Source organism: Onychomys torridus, chromosome 9 (assembly GCF_903995425.1).
Source record: "Onychomys torridus chromosome 9, mOncTor1.1, whole genome shotgun sequence".
Lineage (NCBI taxonomy): Eukaryota > Metazoa > Chordata > Mammalia > Rodentia > Cricetidae > Onychomys > Onychomys torridus.
Genome location: NC_050451.1, coordinates 52,812,527 through 52,831,231, shown reverse-complemented (window position 1 = coordinate 52,831,231; position 18,705 = coordinate 52,812,527). Strand labels below are relative to the sequence as shown.

At 45.2% G+C, this 18,705-nt stretch overlaps 1 protein-coding gene across 7 annotated transcripts in view; it reads left to right on the top strand.

The window, feature by feature from the left end:
- Positions 1-18,705, top strand: part of Msra (methionine sulfoxide reductase A) — a 325,520-nt gene that overhangs the window by 230,694 nt on the left and 76,121 nt on the right. For all 7 annotated transcript variants that reach the window (XM_036199086.1, XM_036199092.1, XM_036199093.1 and 4 more), the window contains exon 5: positions 9,371-9,477. In XM_036199086.1, coding sequence (XP_036054979.1) covers positions 9,371-9,477 — 107 coding nt within the window. The remainder of the gene's footprint in view (positions 1-9,370; positions 9,478-18,705) is intronic.

Genomic DNA, 18,705 nt, shown 5'->3' with positions numbered 1-18,705 from the left:
CCTTGCCTAGGCAGCACAGAAGAACTGGTCCTGATAGTGTAGGTGTGGGAAAGCTGACCCTGAGGGCATGAAAGCCGGAAAACTGGCCCCACCCCTTGCTCATTGCTGCAAGGGTGAATTAACCAGGGCAATGCTGGAGAGCTCATGATGGTGTTAAGGATGGGGGAAATTGATGGGCTGACCAACACTGCAACTGCCAGGTCCAGAACCAGGGTTATGACTTGGCTCACCCCATGATCCACTCCATCTATGATCTGCTGGAGCACTCGAAGGGGCATGACCCAAAGACCCAAAGCTGCAGGCTCTCCATAACTTAGGACAACAACAAGATATCCAAGAAGAATCTCAATGAGGGCTCAGGATCAATGGTGTAGTAGAAACCAGAGGCCTCAAACCAGACCAATGACTCTTTGTAGTGAACACTTGCAAGCAGAGATGTGTGGACAAAGGGGTTTAGTGGGTGACTCACTGTGTCACACTGCAGCTTCCATAACAAGATTGTTAAATTTTTTCCTTTCTTTTTTTCTCTTAAATTTTATTTTATTGGGGGGGGGCGTATTTGCAGGGGCAAAGGGTAGATGCAAAGGATGGGGAAATGAATGGAATCAAGATGCATGATGTGAAAGACACATTGAACAAATAAAGTAAAAAGAAGTAGAGCCCAACAAAATGAACTGAGCTTGGTATTGCTAAAGAAATTGGATCCATATTTGAGGAGCTCAGATGCTTCTACTAACATTTAAGAGAGAAACCGCTGCTGTTTTGAGGGATGTCTCCCAAGGGCTGAAGAAAATCAAGTTTGCTCTATGACTCCACATATTCCTGATACCCAAATCTGAGCCCGTGAGAAAAAAATCTCAGGACAGTTTTACCTAGGAAGGTGTATGCAGAGATCCCCAGTGGACTGTTAGCAAACTGAAATCAGTGACATCTTGAAGACAACATCTGTGACCAAGTGGATTCCACGACATGGCTTAACATTTCAGTGTTAACCCTGGAAACTGGCCAGAGTGTTTCTCGGACAGATTAAGAGAAAAACATGGCTATCAGAGTCAGTGCAACAAGGTATTCAACACAATTCCATGTTCATCCATAAGTGACAAAGCACAGAAAGGGGTCTGTACCAAGGCCTACTGTGTGCACATACACTACTTAACAGTGAAATATTCAGAAACTGCAGCATGTTGGAGCAACTACTATGGGGGGTTTTGTTGTTGTTTATTTGTTTGTATTTTGTTTTGTTTTATTTTTGGTCTCACTCTGTAGCCCAGGCCAGCCTGGAACTCATTATCATGTAGCCCAAGCTGTCTTCCAACTCACAAGTCCTGTGATTAGAGATGTGAGCTACCAGCCCCAGCTCTATTCCAACCTCTAATCTGCCTTGTACTGGGATGGATGATGATCCTCGTTCAGACTTAAGTCAAGACTGAGTACCACTCACTTCTCCCCAGCTCTCTGGGATTTCTCCTTCTCCTAGTGGCCATGTGACTGAGTTCTGGCCAATGGAATGTGGCAGAAATGACGCCTTCTACTTCTGATCTTAGCTCCTAAAACTCCTGCCTGGCCTTTGAGCTCTGAACACAGGTACTCAGGGAAGCAAACCATCTGCCTTTCTCCAGAGGCAGGGGGTTTATCATCCCTTTTTACCGAATGTTCTTGGTGTGAGCAAGAAGTGAACTATTAGGTTCAGCCACGAGATTTCGGAAAGAGGTTCCTTGAAGAGAAGTGCCATTAATAAATCTCTAATAGTGTTCACTTAGCCATGGCACAGCTGGAAGATCAGAAGCAGCTTGTGAACGTGCCCTTCCTCTCAGACTCTTTTGTAAATTTAGTAGAAACCCCAGTGAAACCCCATGGTCCTGATGTCTCCATGTTGTTCTTCTCACTCTCTCCTCCTCCTCCTCCTCCTCCTCCTCCTCCTCCTCCTCCTCCTCCTCCTCCTCCTCTACTTGGAAAAAAAAAAGATTTTCAGTGTTTACAAAAGCAAATGTTTTCTTATGTAACAAGAACACAGGGAACTTTTCCTTCTGTGTGTCTTAGTCATTATAAAACAGCACCTGTTAAGCTGCTGTGCGCTTGATGTGCAGAAGAGAGAAGTAAGCAGTGGGCGTGTGAATCCAGCCATCTTCAAATTGTGGCTTATCAAAAAGCATTGTAGGGGCTGGAGAGATGGCTCTGCAGTTAAAAGCCCTTGCTGCTCTTACAGAGGACCCAGGTTCAGTTCCCAGCACTTCATGATGGCTTCCAACTACCTGTAACTCTAGTTGCAGAGGATCTACACCTTCTTCTGGCATCTGAAGACACCAAGCAGATACCAGGTATACATACAGACATGAAAGCTTACATTCCTGTACATAAATTAAATATAAATAAAAATTAACCAAACCATTGTAAAGAAAATGCCAATTTTCTTTAATGAGATTGTATCTAATAATGGATTTATATCCAGAATATTTAAAATATATAAAATAGATTTTTTTTTTTTAGAAACACAGATTGCTGCAAAGGAATATCGCCAAGGTATTTAAATAGCAGTGGAGAAGCATAAAATTAAAAACAGCATCGTTATCAATTAGGAAAATGCAAATTAAGATCAAGTGAGATTACATCATGAACTGAGCTGACAGAAAGTAGAATATCAGACTTGAGCACATTCTGTGAATTGGCAGGTTCTCAGAGCTTCTGGCTTCTGATGGAGGAATATGGGTTTTGTAAATCAGGGTAACTGGTCTGAAGTGGCTTACATGTAGTTACACTGAAGATGTGCAAACCTCACTGACCAACATCTCCATTCCTAGGTGTGTACCCACAAGTATCTCATGCATTTGTGTAGCCGAGTGCATATTGAAAATGTTCTTGGCAGTCCTGGGCTGGTTATGCTTGTTGCAGAATGAATGCCTTCATGGTGGGTGGGTGGGTGCTCATTCAAGAGTTGTTCTGAAGCCACAGAACAATGACATGTGAGATTGGAACCATGTACAGTTTCATTTGTATACATTTTAAAAACAGGCCAAGCTGTGCTAGAAGGCACTTTCATTAGAAGGGACACATGGAGGACAGTGGTACTCCATTTATTTAGTTTGGTGGTCTTTATCTGAGCATTCACTTCATGATAATGAATAATGATACTGTTATCTTACTGTAACATCGAAGCGTATAATTGATAAATCTTATACTATGTTTTATGTGCTTTGGGACATGCTTTATATACTTTTCTGTGTTGAGTCTTGGTTTTATTTCCTGTTGCTGTGTTAAAATAATCTGACAAGAGTGACTTAAAGGAGAAAAGTCTTATTTTTATGTCACGGCAGAGAAATCAAGGCAGTAGGTGCTTGAAGCTGCTGTAAGATCAGCAGTAGAGAGTGGTAGATGCATGGTTGCTAATGTGCAGCTCACTTTCTCCATTTTATGCCATCTGTTTATGCTTGGTGTTGTTTTTGTAAGCATCCTGAGAAGCTCACTGATGGTCTGTGGTGATCACTGATGGTCTGTGCTTTTCTGTGGTGATCACTGATGGTTTGTGCTCGTCTATGCTGGTCTGTAGTGGTCATTGATGCACACTCATGCATGTGAAAACCAGAAGACAACCTCAAGTATTACTCCTAGTCACTACCCATCTTATTTTTCAAGACAGGCTTATTCACTGGGACCACTATTGGGCTGGGCTAGTCAGCCAGTGAGCTCCAGGAATCCACTTGTCTCCACACCACTAGCACTGGTATTGCACATGTGTACTGCTGTGCCCAGCTTTTTGGTGGGTACTAGAGATGGATCCCAGGTCCTCATGGAGGTGCAGCAAGTCCTTTTCGGGCTGAGCCACCTCTCCAGGCTTTGTTAGCTATTTTGATGCCTCTCTACCTCCTTTTTGATGAAACACGGGCTATCCATTCATCTCCTCATTTTAAATTTAAAACGAGCTGTCAGTTAAAGTTGACAGAATTAATTTCTCAGTCAGGCAAAGTGAGACTGCTCAATATTCATGGGTTTCATCTCAGACACCTGAGAGAAAGGCCAGGTGTGCCGAGAAGGGCTCTTGGGTTACAGTAAGAAGCTGTGTGTCACTGCAAAGGACAGATGCTCGTGACCTGTTGGAGAGTGCTGGAGCACTGTGGTGTCCTCTCTTCAGGAGATCCTGTTTCCGGCCACAGGAAGGGGGCAACACTGGAGTGAACCATGTGAGCTGTGGTCTTTGGTGCCACTGGGGTGTGCAGGGGGCTTTCAATGCCATCTCTGGAGATCAACTAGTGAGTGAGTCAGTTTACCACAAGGAATAGAAGACCAGTTCTCCCACGAGTGTGAAATGACTGTGGCCCTGAGCCATTCATCAGCAGTTTTACTTTCCATTGAGATTGAAGAAGCAGCTGCAGGTTCAGAATTTTGGAGCTAACCATAGCCTCTCAGCCCCTTCTCATTCTAAAAGAGTCAACCACAGAACATAGATGTACCATCCCAAGCAGGACAAGGTGGTACATAGGACTTTCTCTGAGAGTCACAGAATGTAAGAAACAAGAGAATACAAAGTAAATCAGCTTTACTGGGCATAGAACTAGTAACTGTCATGGAGTCAATTAGCTTCCCTGATGGAGAGCCTGAGTACAGGATCAGTGCCTGTGACTGGAGGGGGACAGAGGAGTGGAGAGGAGAGCCTGTAAGTGAAGGAGAGAAGGAGAGAGGGGAAGAGAAGAAGTCGAGTGAGGACGTGGCCTCTTGAGAGGTCTTGGCCCATGCATAGTGGAGTGGGGAGTTTGGGAGGTATGGTCACGTGACCATGTTCTGACCAATAAGATATAACTAATGGTGCAGTGTGAAACTTCTGGGAAGGCTGTTTAAAGACAGAAGAAGTCAGGGCAGGTTGGTGGCTCTGTGGGTGAAGGCACTTGTCATGTAAGCCTAGAGACCTGAGTTTGATCCCCAGAACTTCAAAAAGGTGGAAGATGAGAGCTGATTCCACACAGTTGCCCTCTGTCCTCCAGATATGCACCATGGCATGCAAATATCCACCCACGCACGTCATAGACTCATAGTAATAATACATAAAAATTAATAAAGGTAAAGGTGGAGGGAGTGAGAGATTTCACTCGCTCACTTTTCCTCCTCCTTCCTTCTCTTAGTCTGCACTTTGGCCGCAGTGGTTACAGGACCAGAAGATGATGTTTGTTCTTGAGAGTGAAGCCACGTGCTAAAAATAATTGAGTGAAAAGAAATCAGAGTCCCTGGTGACCATGGAGCCACTTCAATTCCCAACTTCAGTAAAGCTTCCCTTGTTTAACCGGAAAAGCAGCAGCACAACTCTGTCTTCTTCATCTTTGGTTTCTTCCCTGGTAACATGGATGCTGTTCCCATGGGCACCATGAGACAGGACAGATGCATGGAGATTCCTGGGCAGTGTGGCAGCCACACTGGTCTCCAGCAAAGACAGGCTGCTGCCTTAATGCTTCTCTTGTCTCCTGCCCAGACTTGTAAATAAGAAGCAAAAAGACCTTTTGTGGTTTTCTTTATATAGTTGAGAGCCTCATAGCTGAACTGTGTGCATACTAATTTTAATTTTTACTTACATCAAGTCTGTTGTTTTAGATTTTAAATGTCACTTAAAATGCTGCCTTGGAACACTCAGTCCTAATGGGATGTCATCATCAAACCCCTCCCCTCAGGGCTCAGGGAACTATTTGGAAGAGGAGGCAGAAAGATTATAAGGGCCAGAGGGGATGGAGGACACCAAGGAAACCATGTCCTCCAGACACACCAGGACTGACACACATATGAACTCAGAGACTGTGGCAGCATGTGCAGGGCCTGGACAGGTTCAAGCCAGACAGGGTTCCAGGGCTAAGAGGAGAAAGTAGACATGAGCTTCCATTCATAACCAGGAAGTCACCTCCAACTGACAACCACTTGCAGAGGAAACATTATTTTCCTACAATGGAGTCTAACTGGGCATACAAACCACACTTAAGGTCAGGCCCCATGCCCAGCAGTACAGGCTGACAGGAAATGAACTCAATGGTATTTTTGTAGATTTTTCTCTTTCATATTGCTTTGTTTGAGCATTTATTTATTTATTTTTAATCTTACTGGTCTTTTGTTTGTATGTTATGGTTTCCAATTTTGCATTTGGTCTTTATTGGTCTTTAGTTTTGTGTGTGTACATACCTGTATTCATCTGTGTGTGTGTGTGTGTGTGTGTGTATTTCTCGTGCCTTTTCTTTGTTTTTAGTATTCTATTTTTAAAATGTTCTGGTGTGTTTTCTAAAGAGAAAGAGATAGAAGGCATGTCGTTGGATGTGTGGGGAGGTAGGGAGAGGATCTGGGATAAAATGAGGAAGAGGGAAAGCAAGATCAGAATGTATGAAAAAATATTTTCAATGAAAACTGCTGACAAAACAAACTAAGAAGTATCTTGTATTCCCTCATGCAAACCTCCATTCTCTTGAGTTCTGAGGAAGTCACCATGCAACATGTATGCATGTGGAATTGTAAATGAAAATGAAAACAAAACCACACTAGCGACCACGGAACTTAGTGGCTACAGACACGAATATGGACAGGGAAGACTTCCATGATTCCTCTCGAGTTGCTGGTTTCTCCCCTCCTGTGGTCCCCACTTCCTTCCATTGCCTCGCTCAGCTGCCTTGAACATGAAGGCTGTATGTAATGATATCGGAAGTCATGGTCCATTAATATAAAGAAACAGGCCTCAACCGGAGGCAGTTTTGCCACCTAGGGGACATGTAGCTATGTGTAGAGATAGTTTTGCATGTCACAACTGGGTGGGCATCGATGGATCGAGCCTGAGGATGCTATGATGCATCCTAGAATGCACAGGGCAGCCCGAGGACTGAAGATCTTCTAGCTCAGGATTGAGCAGCGCAGAGGCTGATGTGTCTGTGTGGAGAAAACACCCACTGCATTTTAGCACCTCAGTTGTCTGACTGTCATTAAAATCACTTAGATTTTACTTTAGGGTATTAATTGATTTCTTCACTTCCCCTCCATCTTGAAAAGACCCCAAGTGAGCTTTGCCCCCACTGCACCCAATGACCTAGTTAACACTCTCCCTAGCTAGCAGCTTATTAGCTCCTGGGAGACAAGAGTTAATGGAAGGTTGATGCTTAACCAAGATGCACATTTCTGTGTTACCTCCTGGGGTGCTATGACTTAATACTCAGGAGTTGAACACATTTATAATCTAAGCCCAATGGATTCTTTGAAGGCAGCTTTGATTTATATTTTGAAAGCATTTTTGAGGACTAACATGTGGAGGAGAGCTGGTCAACGTGTTAGCCCTTATAAAACTTAAACTCAACAAGTTGAAACTCTCAGTCTAGCATAAAAACTGTGAAAATGTGTATGCTTTATAAAAGGGAATTACATACCATGCACATTTTTTTTTAATCTCATTTTGTTTAAGAATGAGGAATATGAAAGTGATATCCCTGGCTTTGTTCCTGGGAAGAGAAGGTGTGAACTGTGAGGTGCACAGTGTGGAGTCAGAGATGGAGTAATATGGTGGGATGACCCACCAGGGGCATGTGGTAAGATGATCTGCAAGACCACTTACTCATTCAGTTTGCACACTGTACTAGTAACTTCTTATTGCTGTGACTGAGGGTTTGGCTAAAACAAAGGAGGAAGGACTTACTTTTAGCCCAGGGTTCCAGAGGGCTCAGTCCATGGTTGCTTGGCTCTTCGATTCTGAGCCCCATGGTGCAGACAGACATAAGACAGAGGATGCTCACCTCAAGGCAGGGAACAGGGTACAAAGGGGTCAGGCATAAACATCCCCCCAGCCCCTCACCCTAAGTGACCTACTCACTCCAGCTAGGCCTCCTCTCCTATAGTTTCCACAAACTTCCAAAACAGTGCCACCAGCTAGCAACCAACACATGAGTCCGTGAGGGATGTTTCACACTCCCCATGGCAACAGTCTCAGAATCAGAAGCTTCTGCCATCCAGCTCTGGAACAGCAGCCTGCAGCAGATCCATTGACTCTGCTTTTACCACCCTGATATATTGATCTCCATAGGGTAGAAGGCATTGGTGAGGACTGCAGGAAACAAAGGGAAGGCTGGGAGGTGCCCGTAAAACATGGGTTTCTCCAGGCCGGAAGGAGGGCCGCTCGTGCCAGAGAGCAAGACGAAAGTGAGACCAGAAAGAGGGAAGCAGCAGGGCTGAGACAGGACCAAGGACCTAGACACACAAATGCTGGCAGGAATGTGGCAATACATGACCAAAGACTGACTGGGTGGGGGGGGGGGGCTGAAAATTCAACTGTGCAGACTGTAAGCGGGAATGAGGGAGCTGCCGTTTTGGAGGGCTCAGGGCAGGGAAGGAGCAGCTGAGTTCAGCAGTGAGAAGGGCAAGGGGAAAGCAAATGGCGGCAGAATGGTCAGGATGAGTGAAGAGCTTCCGTCAGAGCACTGCTGCTGTGGGGAGGGATAAGGAAGGGAGAGCAGAGCAGTCTAGGAGAACAAGGACAAACAGGTCAAACCAGATGTGAGTAGCTAATCATCCGAAATCCTCATCAGCATCTGATGCAGTTGTGTAAAGTTTGAACCTGAGCTATTTTATTTTACTAAATTAAAATCTCAGAGTCCATGTGTGTACGTGTGTATACACAGAAGGTATGGGTGTGTTAGTTTCACTTCCTTAGCTATGATAAATACCTGGAGATAAACAATCTAAGAAAAGGAATGTATTTTAGCATGAAATTCTGAAAGGCTCCAGTCCATCGCTGTGGGGATGTCAAGGCAGCAGGAACTTGAAGCAGCCATTCATATCCACAGTCAAGAGCAGAGAGAATGCCCGCCTGCCTGCCAGCCTGCCTGCCAGCTCAGCTGACTCTTCTCCTTGTCATTCAGTCTTGAGAAGGAGCAGCCCCTGAAATGATGCCACCCACATTCAGAGTAGATCTTCTTCCCACCTCAATCAACCCAATTAGGAACATTCCTCACACTGATGTTCACAGGCCGATCAATCTAGACAGTTCCTCACTGAGACTCTTTTTCCAGGTAATCCTAGGTTGTGTCAAATTGACAGTTAAAACTAACCATCACAGCAGGTGCCCTGATCTCTCTCTCTCTGTCTTGTTCCCTTGAGACAGAGTCCCTCACTAAACCTGGAGCTAGTCTGGTAGAGCCCAGTAATCCTCTTGTCTTTTCCACCACTACCACTGGGGTGACAGCCATGCGCAGTCACACAGGGCTTGTGTGTGTTGGGGGAGTATTTTGGCTCAGGCCCTCACACTTGGACAGCAAGCATTCTTACCACTGAACCATCCTATGGAAAAATATCCCCACCCTTCAGCACTTGTCTGCCAGTGCCAGGACTATTGTCCCAGCAGCCCTCTAATCTTCTCTGTTCTGGCCCTCAGGTATGCGCCAAGGCAACGACTATGGCACCCAGTACCGATCAGCAGTCTATCCCACCTCCAATGCACAGATGGAAGCAGCCCTGAGATCCAAGGAGGAATACCAGAAGGTAGGGCTCCTAGCTTTGGCCTGCTCAGGCCAGTGTGACCTGGGCCAACTTAAAGGGAAGCTTGGCTCCGTCCACCTGTGTCCATACTCCAAGGCATACATTTTAGCCAGTTCTGCCAGCCTTCCAGCAGAGCCACTGAACCAAAGAAATGTGTGTAGTAGAGTCCGGGAGTGGGTCCATGTGTATTTGTCCTTCGAAGCAACTCATCCCAGTGAATATGTGGGGCTGCCCCTCTGTCAGAATCTGTTTAACTCATAGACCTTGATTGTCTCTGTTCTGGAACCTAGAATCAAGGCAGTGACGGGGAGTGGGGGGGGCTTTTTCTGGGGCCCAAGGGAAGGACCACTCCAGACCCTTTTCCCTGAAAATGTCACATGATCTTCCTTCCCTCTTGGTGTGCTTCTGTGTTCAATCCTGCGTTTTTAAGGACACTGGTCCTGTTCGATTCAGGCTAACCTTAGTAACCTCATTTAACTTGATGACTTCTTTGAAGACCCAAATCCAAATAAGGTCATGTTCTAAGAGCTTAAGGCTTCAATTGATCCTTTCTGGAAAACATAGCTCAACCCATGATATACACTTTTCATTGCTAGTAACAGTAAACTTAATTATAATAAAAGCATTTATCAGAAATATATACATTACATCATGAAATAATTGTTCTCACTATTAACTTCTATAAACTTTTAGGGAAATCTCTAGTGAAGATTTGGTTCTCTTAAAAAAACAACTCAAGTTACTTTAGTTTTTAGAGTTCTATGATAATTCTCTAATTTTAATTAAGATAGTTTCTGATTTAACAATAGAGCTGGCTGGGGTGGTGGTGGCGCACACCTTTAATCCCAGCACTCGGGAGGCAGAGGCAGGCGGATCTCTGTGAGTTCGAGGCCAGCCTGCTCTACAGAGTGAGTTCCAGGAAAGGCGCAAAGCTACACAGAGAAACCTTGTCTCGAAAAACAAAACAAAACAAAAAAACAAAACAAAAAATAGAGCTGGTAGCTACTCCTGGTGCTGTAAATGTGTAGGACAGCCACCACCGTGGTAGAGGGGTAATGAGGAAGGCTGGGTGAAGGAATGGTGAGGCTTGTCTGTTATTGAGGTGTATGGCCTAGTCAGTTCCACTGTGATAGGAGATAGGGCTGAGTGGGATGCTGAGATGGTTGCCTCTCCCATCATGCATCTAAGGCTGGAATATCAGCTTGGCTGGTATGGCAGGCAGTTTGGGGCACAATCCCCACAGCTGCTCTCCACACATGGCTCCCTCTATGAGTGAGGGCTGAATTTTGTGACATTTCTCATATTCCTATATGGAGACTGCGGTATCGAGAGAGCTCCATTTTCAGGAACCAAAGTGTACCTGAGTACGGGGAGGGAGCAATAAGGCTAACTACATACCTGTGCCTGGGAGACCACTAGGATGTCTGTCTTAGCCGGAGTCCCACAGGTGGCAGAGCTCACGGTAATGAGCTTGTGTGTGAGAGGGCTTTCCAGGATGGTACCAGGAAAGAGGGGACACGGGGAGGAGGAGAGAGGATGAAGGCGCATGCTGCCACCGCCAATAGTGAGTTGCTTGAGCCTCACTGAAATCACCTGTCTTTCTGGGAAGAAGCGTGTTTCCCTGGGAGCCATCATACATGGTGTCACCTTGCACCTCTCTCCGGGAGACTTCATCTTGGGGTAGGAGGCAAGAGGTATATGGCATGAGGATGAGAGCGGCATTATCGGTTCAGGGAGCTGCAAAAGGTAGGAAGGGTCCCTGCAGGACAGCCCCCCACAGCAGTAGGTCTGTGGGAGAGGCAAGTGAGCCCCAGGACCTGACGTGACTGAGAAGGGCCTGGAATTAAGTGTGTGCATTCTAGTTTCTGTTGCCGTGACAACATATCCTGACCAAAAGCAACTTGAGGGAGAAACAAGTTCATTTGCCTCACAATTCCAAGTTACTGTCTATCATTGCTGGGGAATCGGGGCCGGAACTTGAGTAGCCATGTTATAACAAACAGTAGAGAGAAGGGAAATAAATGTTTATATTTATCTGCCTGCCTGCTCGTCCTTAGCTAGCTTTGTCCTCTCTTAAACAGTTCAAGACTCCCCTGCCCAGGGAATGATGCTACCCACAGTGGGCTGGGTCTTCTTGTATCAATGAACATAATTAAGTCAACCCCCAAAAGGCATTCCCACAGGTCAACCCAATTTAGATAATCTCTTCATTGAGACTCTCTTCCAAGGTGATTCTATGCTGTTTCACGTTAACAATTAAAGCTACCCGTCCCAGTGTGTAAGCAGCATCAGAAGCTGTCTGTCATCCACAGTGCCCTTCTCTCACCAGCTCTGTTCCTAGCCAGGAAAGATTGCTAACTTCAAAGGCTCAAGGCTGATCCCACCAAGAGGCTCTCTGAGGTTGTGATGGAGCTGAGGAAGAAAAGCTTGAGGTGATTTCCCAGTAGGACCTCCTGCTGTGATCGTATTATCACTTGGGAGACAGCTTTAGAAACAGAAGTTATGAGCAGAGTGATGTGTAATACATAAGCACACTTATGGCAGAGATAGTAATAGTAGGGTTGCAGCCACAGAAAAGGGTATATACTGAATGCCAATCACTCTTCTAAGTTTTCTATATCAGTGAAGTCTTTTACAAATCTTTGATTATCCATCCACTAATTACCTATGTATCTATATCATCTATCTGCCATTTTGCTATCATCTGTCTATCTATCTATCTATCTATCTATCTATCTATCTATCTATCTATCTATCTATCTATCTATCATCTATCTACCTATCTATATGTAGATGTGATAGATACACTTAGACACAGTTGTGTATATCTCTCTGTATCATTGTTGGAAATTGCATGTGTTGGTGTAGTTCTGAGACCTTGTTTCCACTTTGGGAGCTTGTGTGAATTCCTGCCCATTCTCTTTGTATAACTGGTAATATCTATAACTCACCCCCAAATAAGTCAACAATTTGCCTATGAAAGGTGATACAATTAGCTTTCACCCAATAAAGAATCAGTCTTTTCTTTTACATTTACCTTAAAAATACTCTGGCTTCCAAAGGACCCCACACCATCAAAAGTTTTGTCTTTCCAGCTGGCCAGAGGGCAGTTCTGGATGGCCTTGCCTGTGCTTCATGTCAAGGGTGACCTTGGACAAACTTGGAGAAACAACAGAGACACTTACTCTTAGGGGCATCAGTTCTTCATGACACCAGTGAAGCTCTTGGCCTCTTTTGTTTTGCCCCCCAACACTCAGACCCATTTTGAGAGTAGAGTCTCCTTCCGTTCATTCCTCTTTGTCCCTTCAGAGATCGCCATTACAGGCCTTCCATCCCAGCCATTGATCTTCTCTGAGTCTGCAGGGACCTTTGCATACTAACTATAATGTTGACTTAGGTTACTAATTTGATGGCCTCCGCTAGTTTGTCCCCCAGTGACCCGCAGGATCCGGCTTCTTCAGCAACTTCTTTATATGTGGTGTTGAAGTAGCTGCGCTGCTTACCACAAAGCAGCCATTTGAACATAAAATTAGCTGATTTTATCACAGGGACCAATTGTTGAGCTAATTAGATGTGTAGGAGTGCTGAGGAGCCAGAAACCAAAAGTGATTTTTCCCTCCAAACTGTGGTTTTCTGCAAAGTTGGCTGGGCTGTCAATCCCAGACCTGCCAGCAACCTGAAGAAGAAGTTTTTTCACTTCTCATCTGATGGTGGGGGCTGGGGAGGCAAGAAGGTTCAGGAAGGAGGCTCAAACCTGCAGGAGTGAAACCCAAACTTCATGCTGGATTTAATGACCTCGACAGGGCTGAGTTCTGCTAATGGAACATAAAGCTACTTCATGTCTTGGTGAGCTGAGGACATTCATGAAAATGTGCCCAGCACCCTCATCTTTTAAGGATGTATATAGTATTTTCCTAATGTTGTCTTTATGTGTAAACCTCTTTCCTTAAAGAGTTTTATGGTGTGGTTATTTGTAAGCAAATAACTGGGGGAAATATTCAAATATTCAAAGTGGATTACATACACTGTGGACGGTTCTTCCAAGTCAGTCTGTCCTAATCAATGTCTTCTCATTGTCACCTGAATGAATCATGCCCTCTGGGAATGTTAAGGATAGGATTCATGTGGATTCCTTCATACTCAAAATGTGACTCCTCCCCACTTAAGAATTCAATATTTTGCTGGGCAGTGGTGGTGCATGCCTTTGATCCCAGCACTCTGGAGGCAAAGGCAGGCGGATCTCTGTGAGTTCAAGGCCAGCCTGGTATACAGAGTGAGTTCCAGAACAGCCAAGGCTACACAGAGAAGCTCTGTCTTGAGAAACAAAGCAACAACAACAAAAAAGAATTAAGCATTGTAACCCCTGGTAGATTGTGGGTCTTGAAATTTAAGAGACAATAGATGTGAATGAAGCTAGCTGTAGCCTACCATATGACCTAACTCATTCCTAACTCCTCAAGACTCATGAATGGAAAAAAGGATTTCTTTGAGTATTTCTCCTGTCAGAATAGAGAAGAAAAATCATTGTTTTCCTTTGTGTACATGTTACAACATATTGAGCTTTAATAAGCATAAAACCTTCTTGGGTGCATTTTAAATTACTATATTTCAAATACTAAACAGTGTTTGAAAACTGTCTCCTTAATCTCTATGTCTGTTCATCTATCTACCCACCCATCTATCCATCTATCCACCCACCCATCCACCCATCTATCCATCTATCCACCCACTCAGCTACCCATCTACCCACCTACCCACCCATCCATCCATCTATCCACCCACCCTCACATCTATCCACCCACCCACCCAACCCATCCACCTACCCATCCATCTACCCACTCACCCACCCATCCATCCATCCTTTCAGCTACCCACCCAGCCTCCCCATCCATCTACCCACCCTTCTGTTTATATAGCCCCTCTTCCATCAGCCTGTCTACTCACCCATCTACTCATTCTTCCATCTATATCTTCAATATAACTATATTCTTTAAACAATTTCTGTAATTTTATCTTAATTTTCAATTATTTGGCAATCTATCATCTATCGTCTATGCATGTGATTATATGCAGTTCAATGTATAATTTTTAAAAAGCACCCAAAAAATATACAAAACAGGATATAATGATTGCTTCAAAACAGCCAGTAATTTTTAGAGTAAAGTCTCATCTTTGATTATTTGATTCTTTTCCCATTTAGATTGCAGCTGGATACTCACTAATGCCACATCTTCCCATTGAGGTCCTGACATGCATGGAGGTGTGTGTGTGTGTGTGTGTGTGTGAGAGAGAGAGAGAGAGAGGGGGGGGGGGGGTAAAAAGGCAGATGGAGAAACGGAAATTATTTTATTCTCAAATAACCTCCCTATGTGTGCTACCAATGAAGTTTCTGCCACCTTGCTCTTGTGTGTTGTAAATGTTTTCTCTGTACCAAAGACACTCAGATTCATGACCCAAAGAGCCCCATGACCTCCAGACCCCTGTATAGAAATACTCACTTGTTTATTTCTGCATCCTTGTCCGCACAGCTAGTCCTAGATAGAAGACTTTTTAATAAGTGAGTTCTTTCTCCGACCCTCTCACTGACAGCATCCCTAGGAGCCCCTGCACATCCATCCCTTGTGTTCATCCCCCACCACCACTTAACCAGGTCACCAAGGCTCACTAGTTGCTGGCCTCATTGCTGTGACCAAATACGTGAGAAGAAGCAACTTGAGAAGGAAAGGGGTTGTTTTGGCTCCAGTTGGAGAGGATACAGCCCAGTGTAGTGAGGAAGGCATGGTGGTAGGACCGTGAGGTAGTCAGTCACCCTGCCTATGCTGTCAAGAAATAGAGAGAACAGGAAGTGGGGTGCAGCTGAGGAACCTTAAGACCTGCCCCGACTAACCCACCTCTTAAAGCTATGGTTTACCTCAAAGCCCACTCTGAGCTAAGGACCAAGCATTCGAATGCAGGAGCCTCAGGGAAGCATTTCACATTCAAACCACAATCTCCGGATTCTACCCACAGATACGACTCCCATGTACCCGCTTCTCTGTCATAACCACAGTCACTGCCATCACTTAGGTACCACCATCTGTTCTTGGACCAACGAACTTTTTACTTCTCCATTGCTATAGCTGCCTTTACAGGGCAGCCAGAGTGGCCATCATACATATCCAGATCATTTCCCTCCCTGGTGCTTGACTCTTCCATGGCCTCCTTAGTGCCTGTCTGAAACCCGGTCATTAGTTCTGTCTTCCAGATTCCATACAATCATGACACTCTGTAGCTCCTCTCTGCTTGTCCCACCTATACTTCCTGCCTGGCTACTGGCCAATCAGTGTTTTATTTGTTAACCAATCAGAGCAACACATTTAACATATAGAACACCCCACAGCAACACTCTCTTCCGGTAAGATATCTGTAACTTCTAGGAACAGCCCCTCTCATGGTATGTCTGTAATGTAACATGTAATTCCCACCCAAAGCTCAGAGGCTTTGAATGAAGCTGGAGGATTTCTGGATACCTGGGAACTGAGTGAGAAGCACAGTCTCACATAAGGGGTGCCCTTTCAGGGACTACTGTCTTGTGGTCTGTATCTGGTTTTGCAAGGAGGTTGAAATGTGCGTGTTTATTCCCTCTACCTTCAAAAAAGACCCAACGTAACCACTCCTAAAGTAAAGTGGGATGTTAAGACAGCTGTGCAAAGAGTGTCCTAGAAGCTGGAAGAACGTTTGTAAGAGAAAGCTCTCTCTCTCTGAATCTCTCCTCCCTGCCTCCCCCCTCCCCCTCCTCCCCCTTCTCCTTCCCCCTCCCCTCCTCCCCTCCTCCCCTCCTCCCCCTCCTCCCCTCCCCCCTCCTCCCCCTCCTCCCCCTCCTCCCCCTTCCTCCCCCTCCCCCCCCTCCTCCCCTCCTCCCCCCCCTCCTCCTCCCCCTCCTCCACTCCTCCCCCTCCTCCCCCTCCCCTTCTCCTCCCCCTCCTCCTCAGTCCTCCTCCTCCCCCTCCTCCACTCTTCCCCCTCCTCCCCCTCCTCCTCTCCCTCCTCTCCTTCCCCTCCTCCTCCCCTCCTCTCTCCCTCCTCCCCCTCCTCCCCCTCTTCCTCTCCTCCTGCCCTCCTCCCCCTCCTCCTCTTCTCCCCTCTCTCTCCCTCCCTCCCCATCCCTGTTTCTTCTCCCCTTCCTTCCTGTTCCTCCCCCTCTCGCCTCTCTCTTTTCAAAATAACATTTGGAAGGTTGACAAGAATGTTCTAGTCTTAGTGACCCTGAGCTTGAGTTAATTTCTCTGAGTAACAAATTTCTCCACAGATTTGCTAGAAGAACTAAGTGACCTTCATGTATCTCCATTGTATATATATATATATACACACATTTTTTTCTTTTTTCCCCTTCCCTTCTTCCACCCAGCATACACACACACACACACACACACACACACACCCTACAGTGACATTTGCATCACACATGTAGTGATCCAATATATATAAATTGAAGTTGAGTCTTCTTAGTTTCTGGACCCCAAAAATAGTTGTAATTATGCCAGCTCAACACAGAAATCTATTATATTAAATGATTATTCCATAATGCCAGTACCACCAGAGTATAGCCGGACTGGTGGCACCCCCCACCCCAGGAGGTACATGCAGATCCTATGTGGCTCCTTCCAGGCATCTGTAGGCTGAAAATGACTTATCTCTTTCCCTTCCCTAGTAAATTAATAAATTAATTACCTTATCAAATATTAATTATGTACTGATTAGTTGCCAGACTCATATTGCAGCTGTTTTGAGCAGAGCTGTCTGAAGAAAGATCTTGGGAAGATTGTTGTAACCAATCATCCCCATACATCTCTAGTGCTCACAAGTCACACATACCCTTCCCTGAAGAGAATTTCTTAGGACCTATTCTGACATTTTCTATTCTAAGCCAGCCTTTTGGGGGCTCCCATTCATCTTTGTGCCCCAAGTACCTGCAACTATGCTTGGCTGCTAACACATGGTCTACAAATATTTGTTGACCTAAATTAAAGAGATCCAGGAGATGAACAAGGTTGTTGTATTGTACATTATTATGGGATGAATATTTCTATCTCCTCTCTATTGAAATTCCTCTGCTAAAGCCTTGCCCTTCCCTGGTGAGATGGTTTTGGATCTGGGTAATTTGGGTTAGATAAGGTCATGGGGTAGAGTGCCATGGTGGGATTAGTGACCTTATAAGAAAAGACATGGACACTGGGGAGGCTACTCTTTTTCTCCTTTCACTCATGTATTCAGAGAAGTTGTGTAAACACAATCTACCCATCTACAAGGCAGAAAAAGGGGCCTTGGAATGCAGCCTGCCGTGTTACACCTTGCCCTTTCCCCCAGCCCACAGTCGTGTGTGCGCCTTCGAGTCCGAGGGATTTTTCCAGAGCAGACTGAGACAGTCTGTGTTGTGTGTGCTCAGCTCCACGGAGGCATGGGAAGAATCATAGCCTTGGATGAGAACAGCCAGCTGGGGCCTTGGCTCTGCCTTCACCCACCATGACCTTGGATTAATCTCTGCAGCTCCAGTTCCTCCCGTGAGGTGCAGAGAAGACCCACATTGAAAGTCTTCATGAATCTCAAGGGTTCTTAGCATCCCCTCCCATTACACCGAATGGCCTTCACACCACACAAGGGCACAGGGCAAGTTCTGTTCTCCTACCTCTGTTGCTAGGAAACCGAAGCCCAGAGGGGTGCATTCTCATTCCCAGAACAACCCCAATAGAAAGTTTAGAGAGTTATGGTCACTTGACATAGAACTCCATGTGTGTTTCAGCCGTGTTGTGTGGATAATAACTGCGCTATCTGTCTGGACGTTTATGAATATTGGGAAGGCATGGGGTGACTCCAGAGACCAGGTTGCTAGCTGTGGCTGTGTGTCTTTTCTGCAGGCCTCAAGTTCCAAACGACTGTTAGAAGAGAGGACTGAGAAATCTCCCCTTTGTCACAAAAATAACGGGACCATTCCATGTTCTTTGTTCCCAGGGAAATGAGTAGGTTCCATGTAATTATATTCTCTCTGCTGCTATATTTAAAACCTGTAAACACACCAAAGATCCCTACAGAAAGACATTGTAACCATTGGGAGAGCTTATGTAGATGTGGGCGTCAGTAGCTGTTTTATGGTTTGGGAATTTAGACAGCTCTTCATCTTAATTTTTTTTTTAATTTGTGCTATTGTTTACAGCATGAAGTTATGATTTAAAATGCCCATGGAAATTCTTGAAT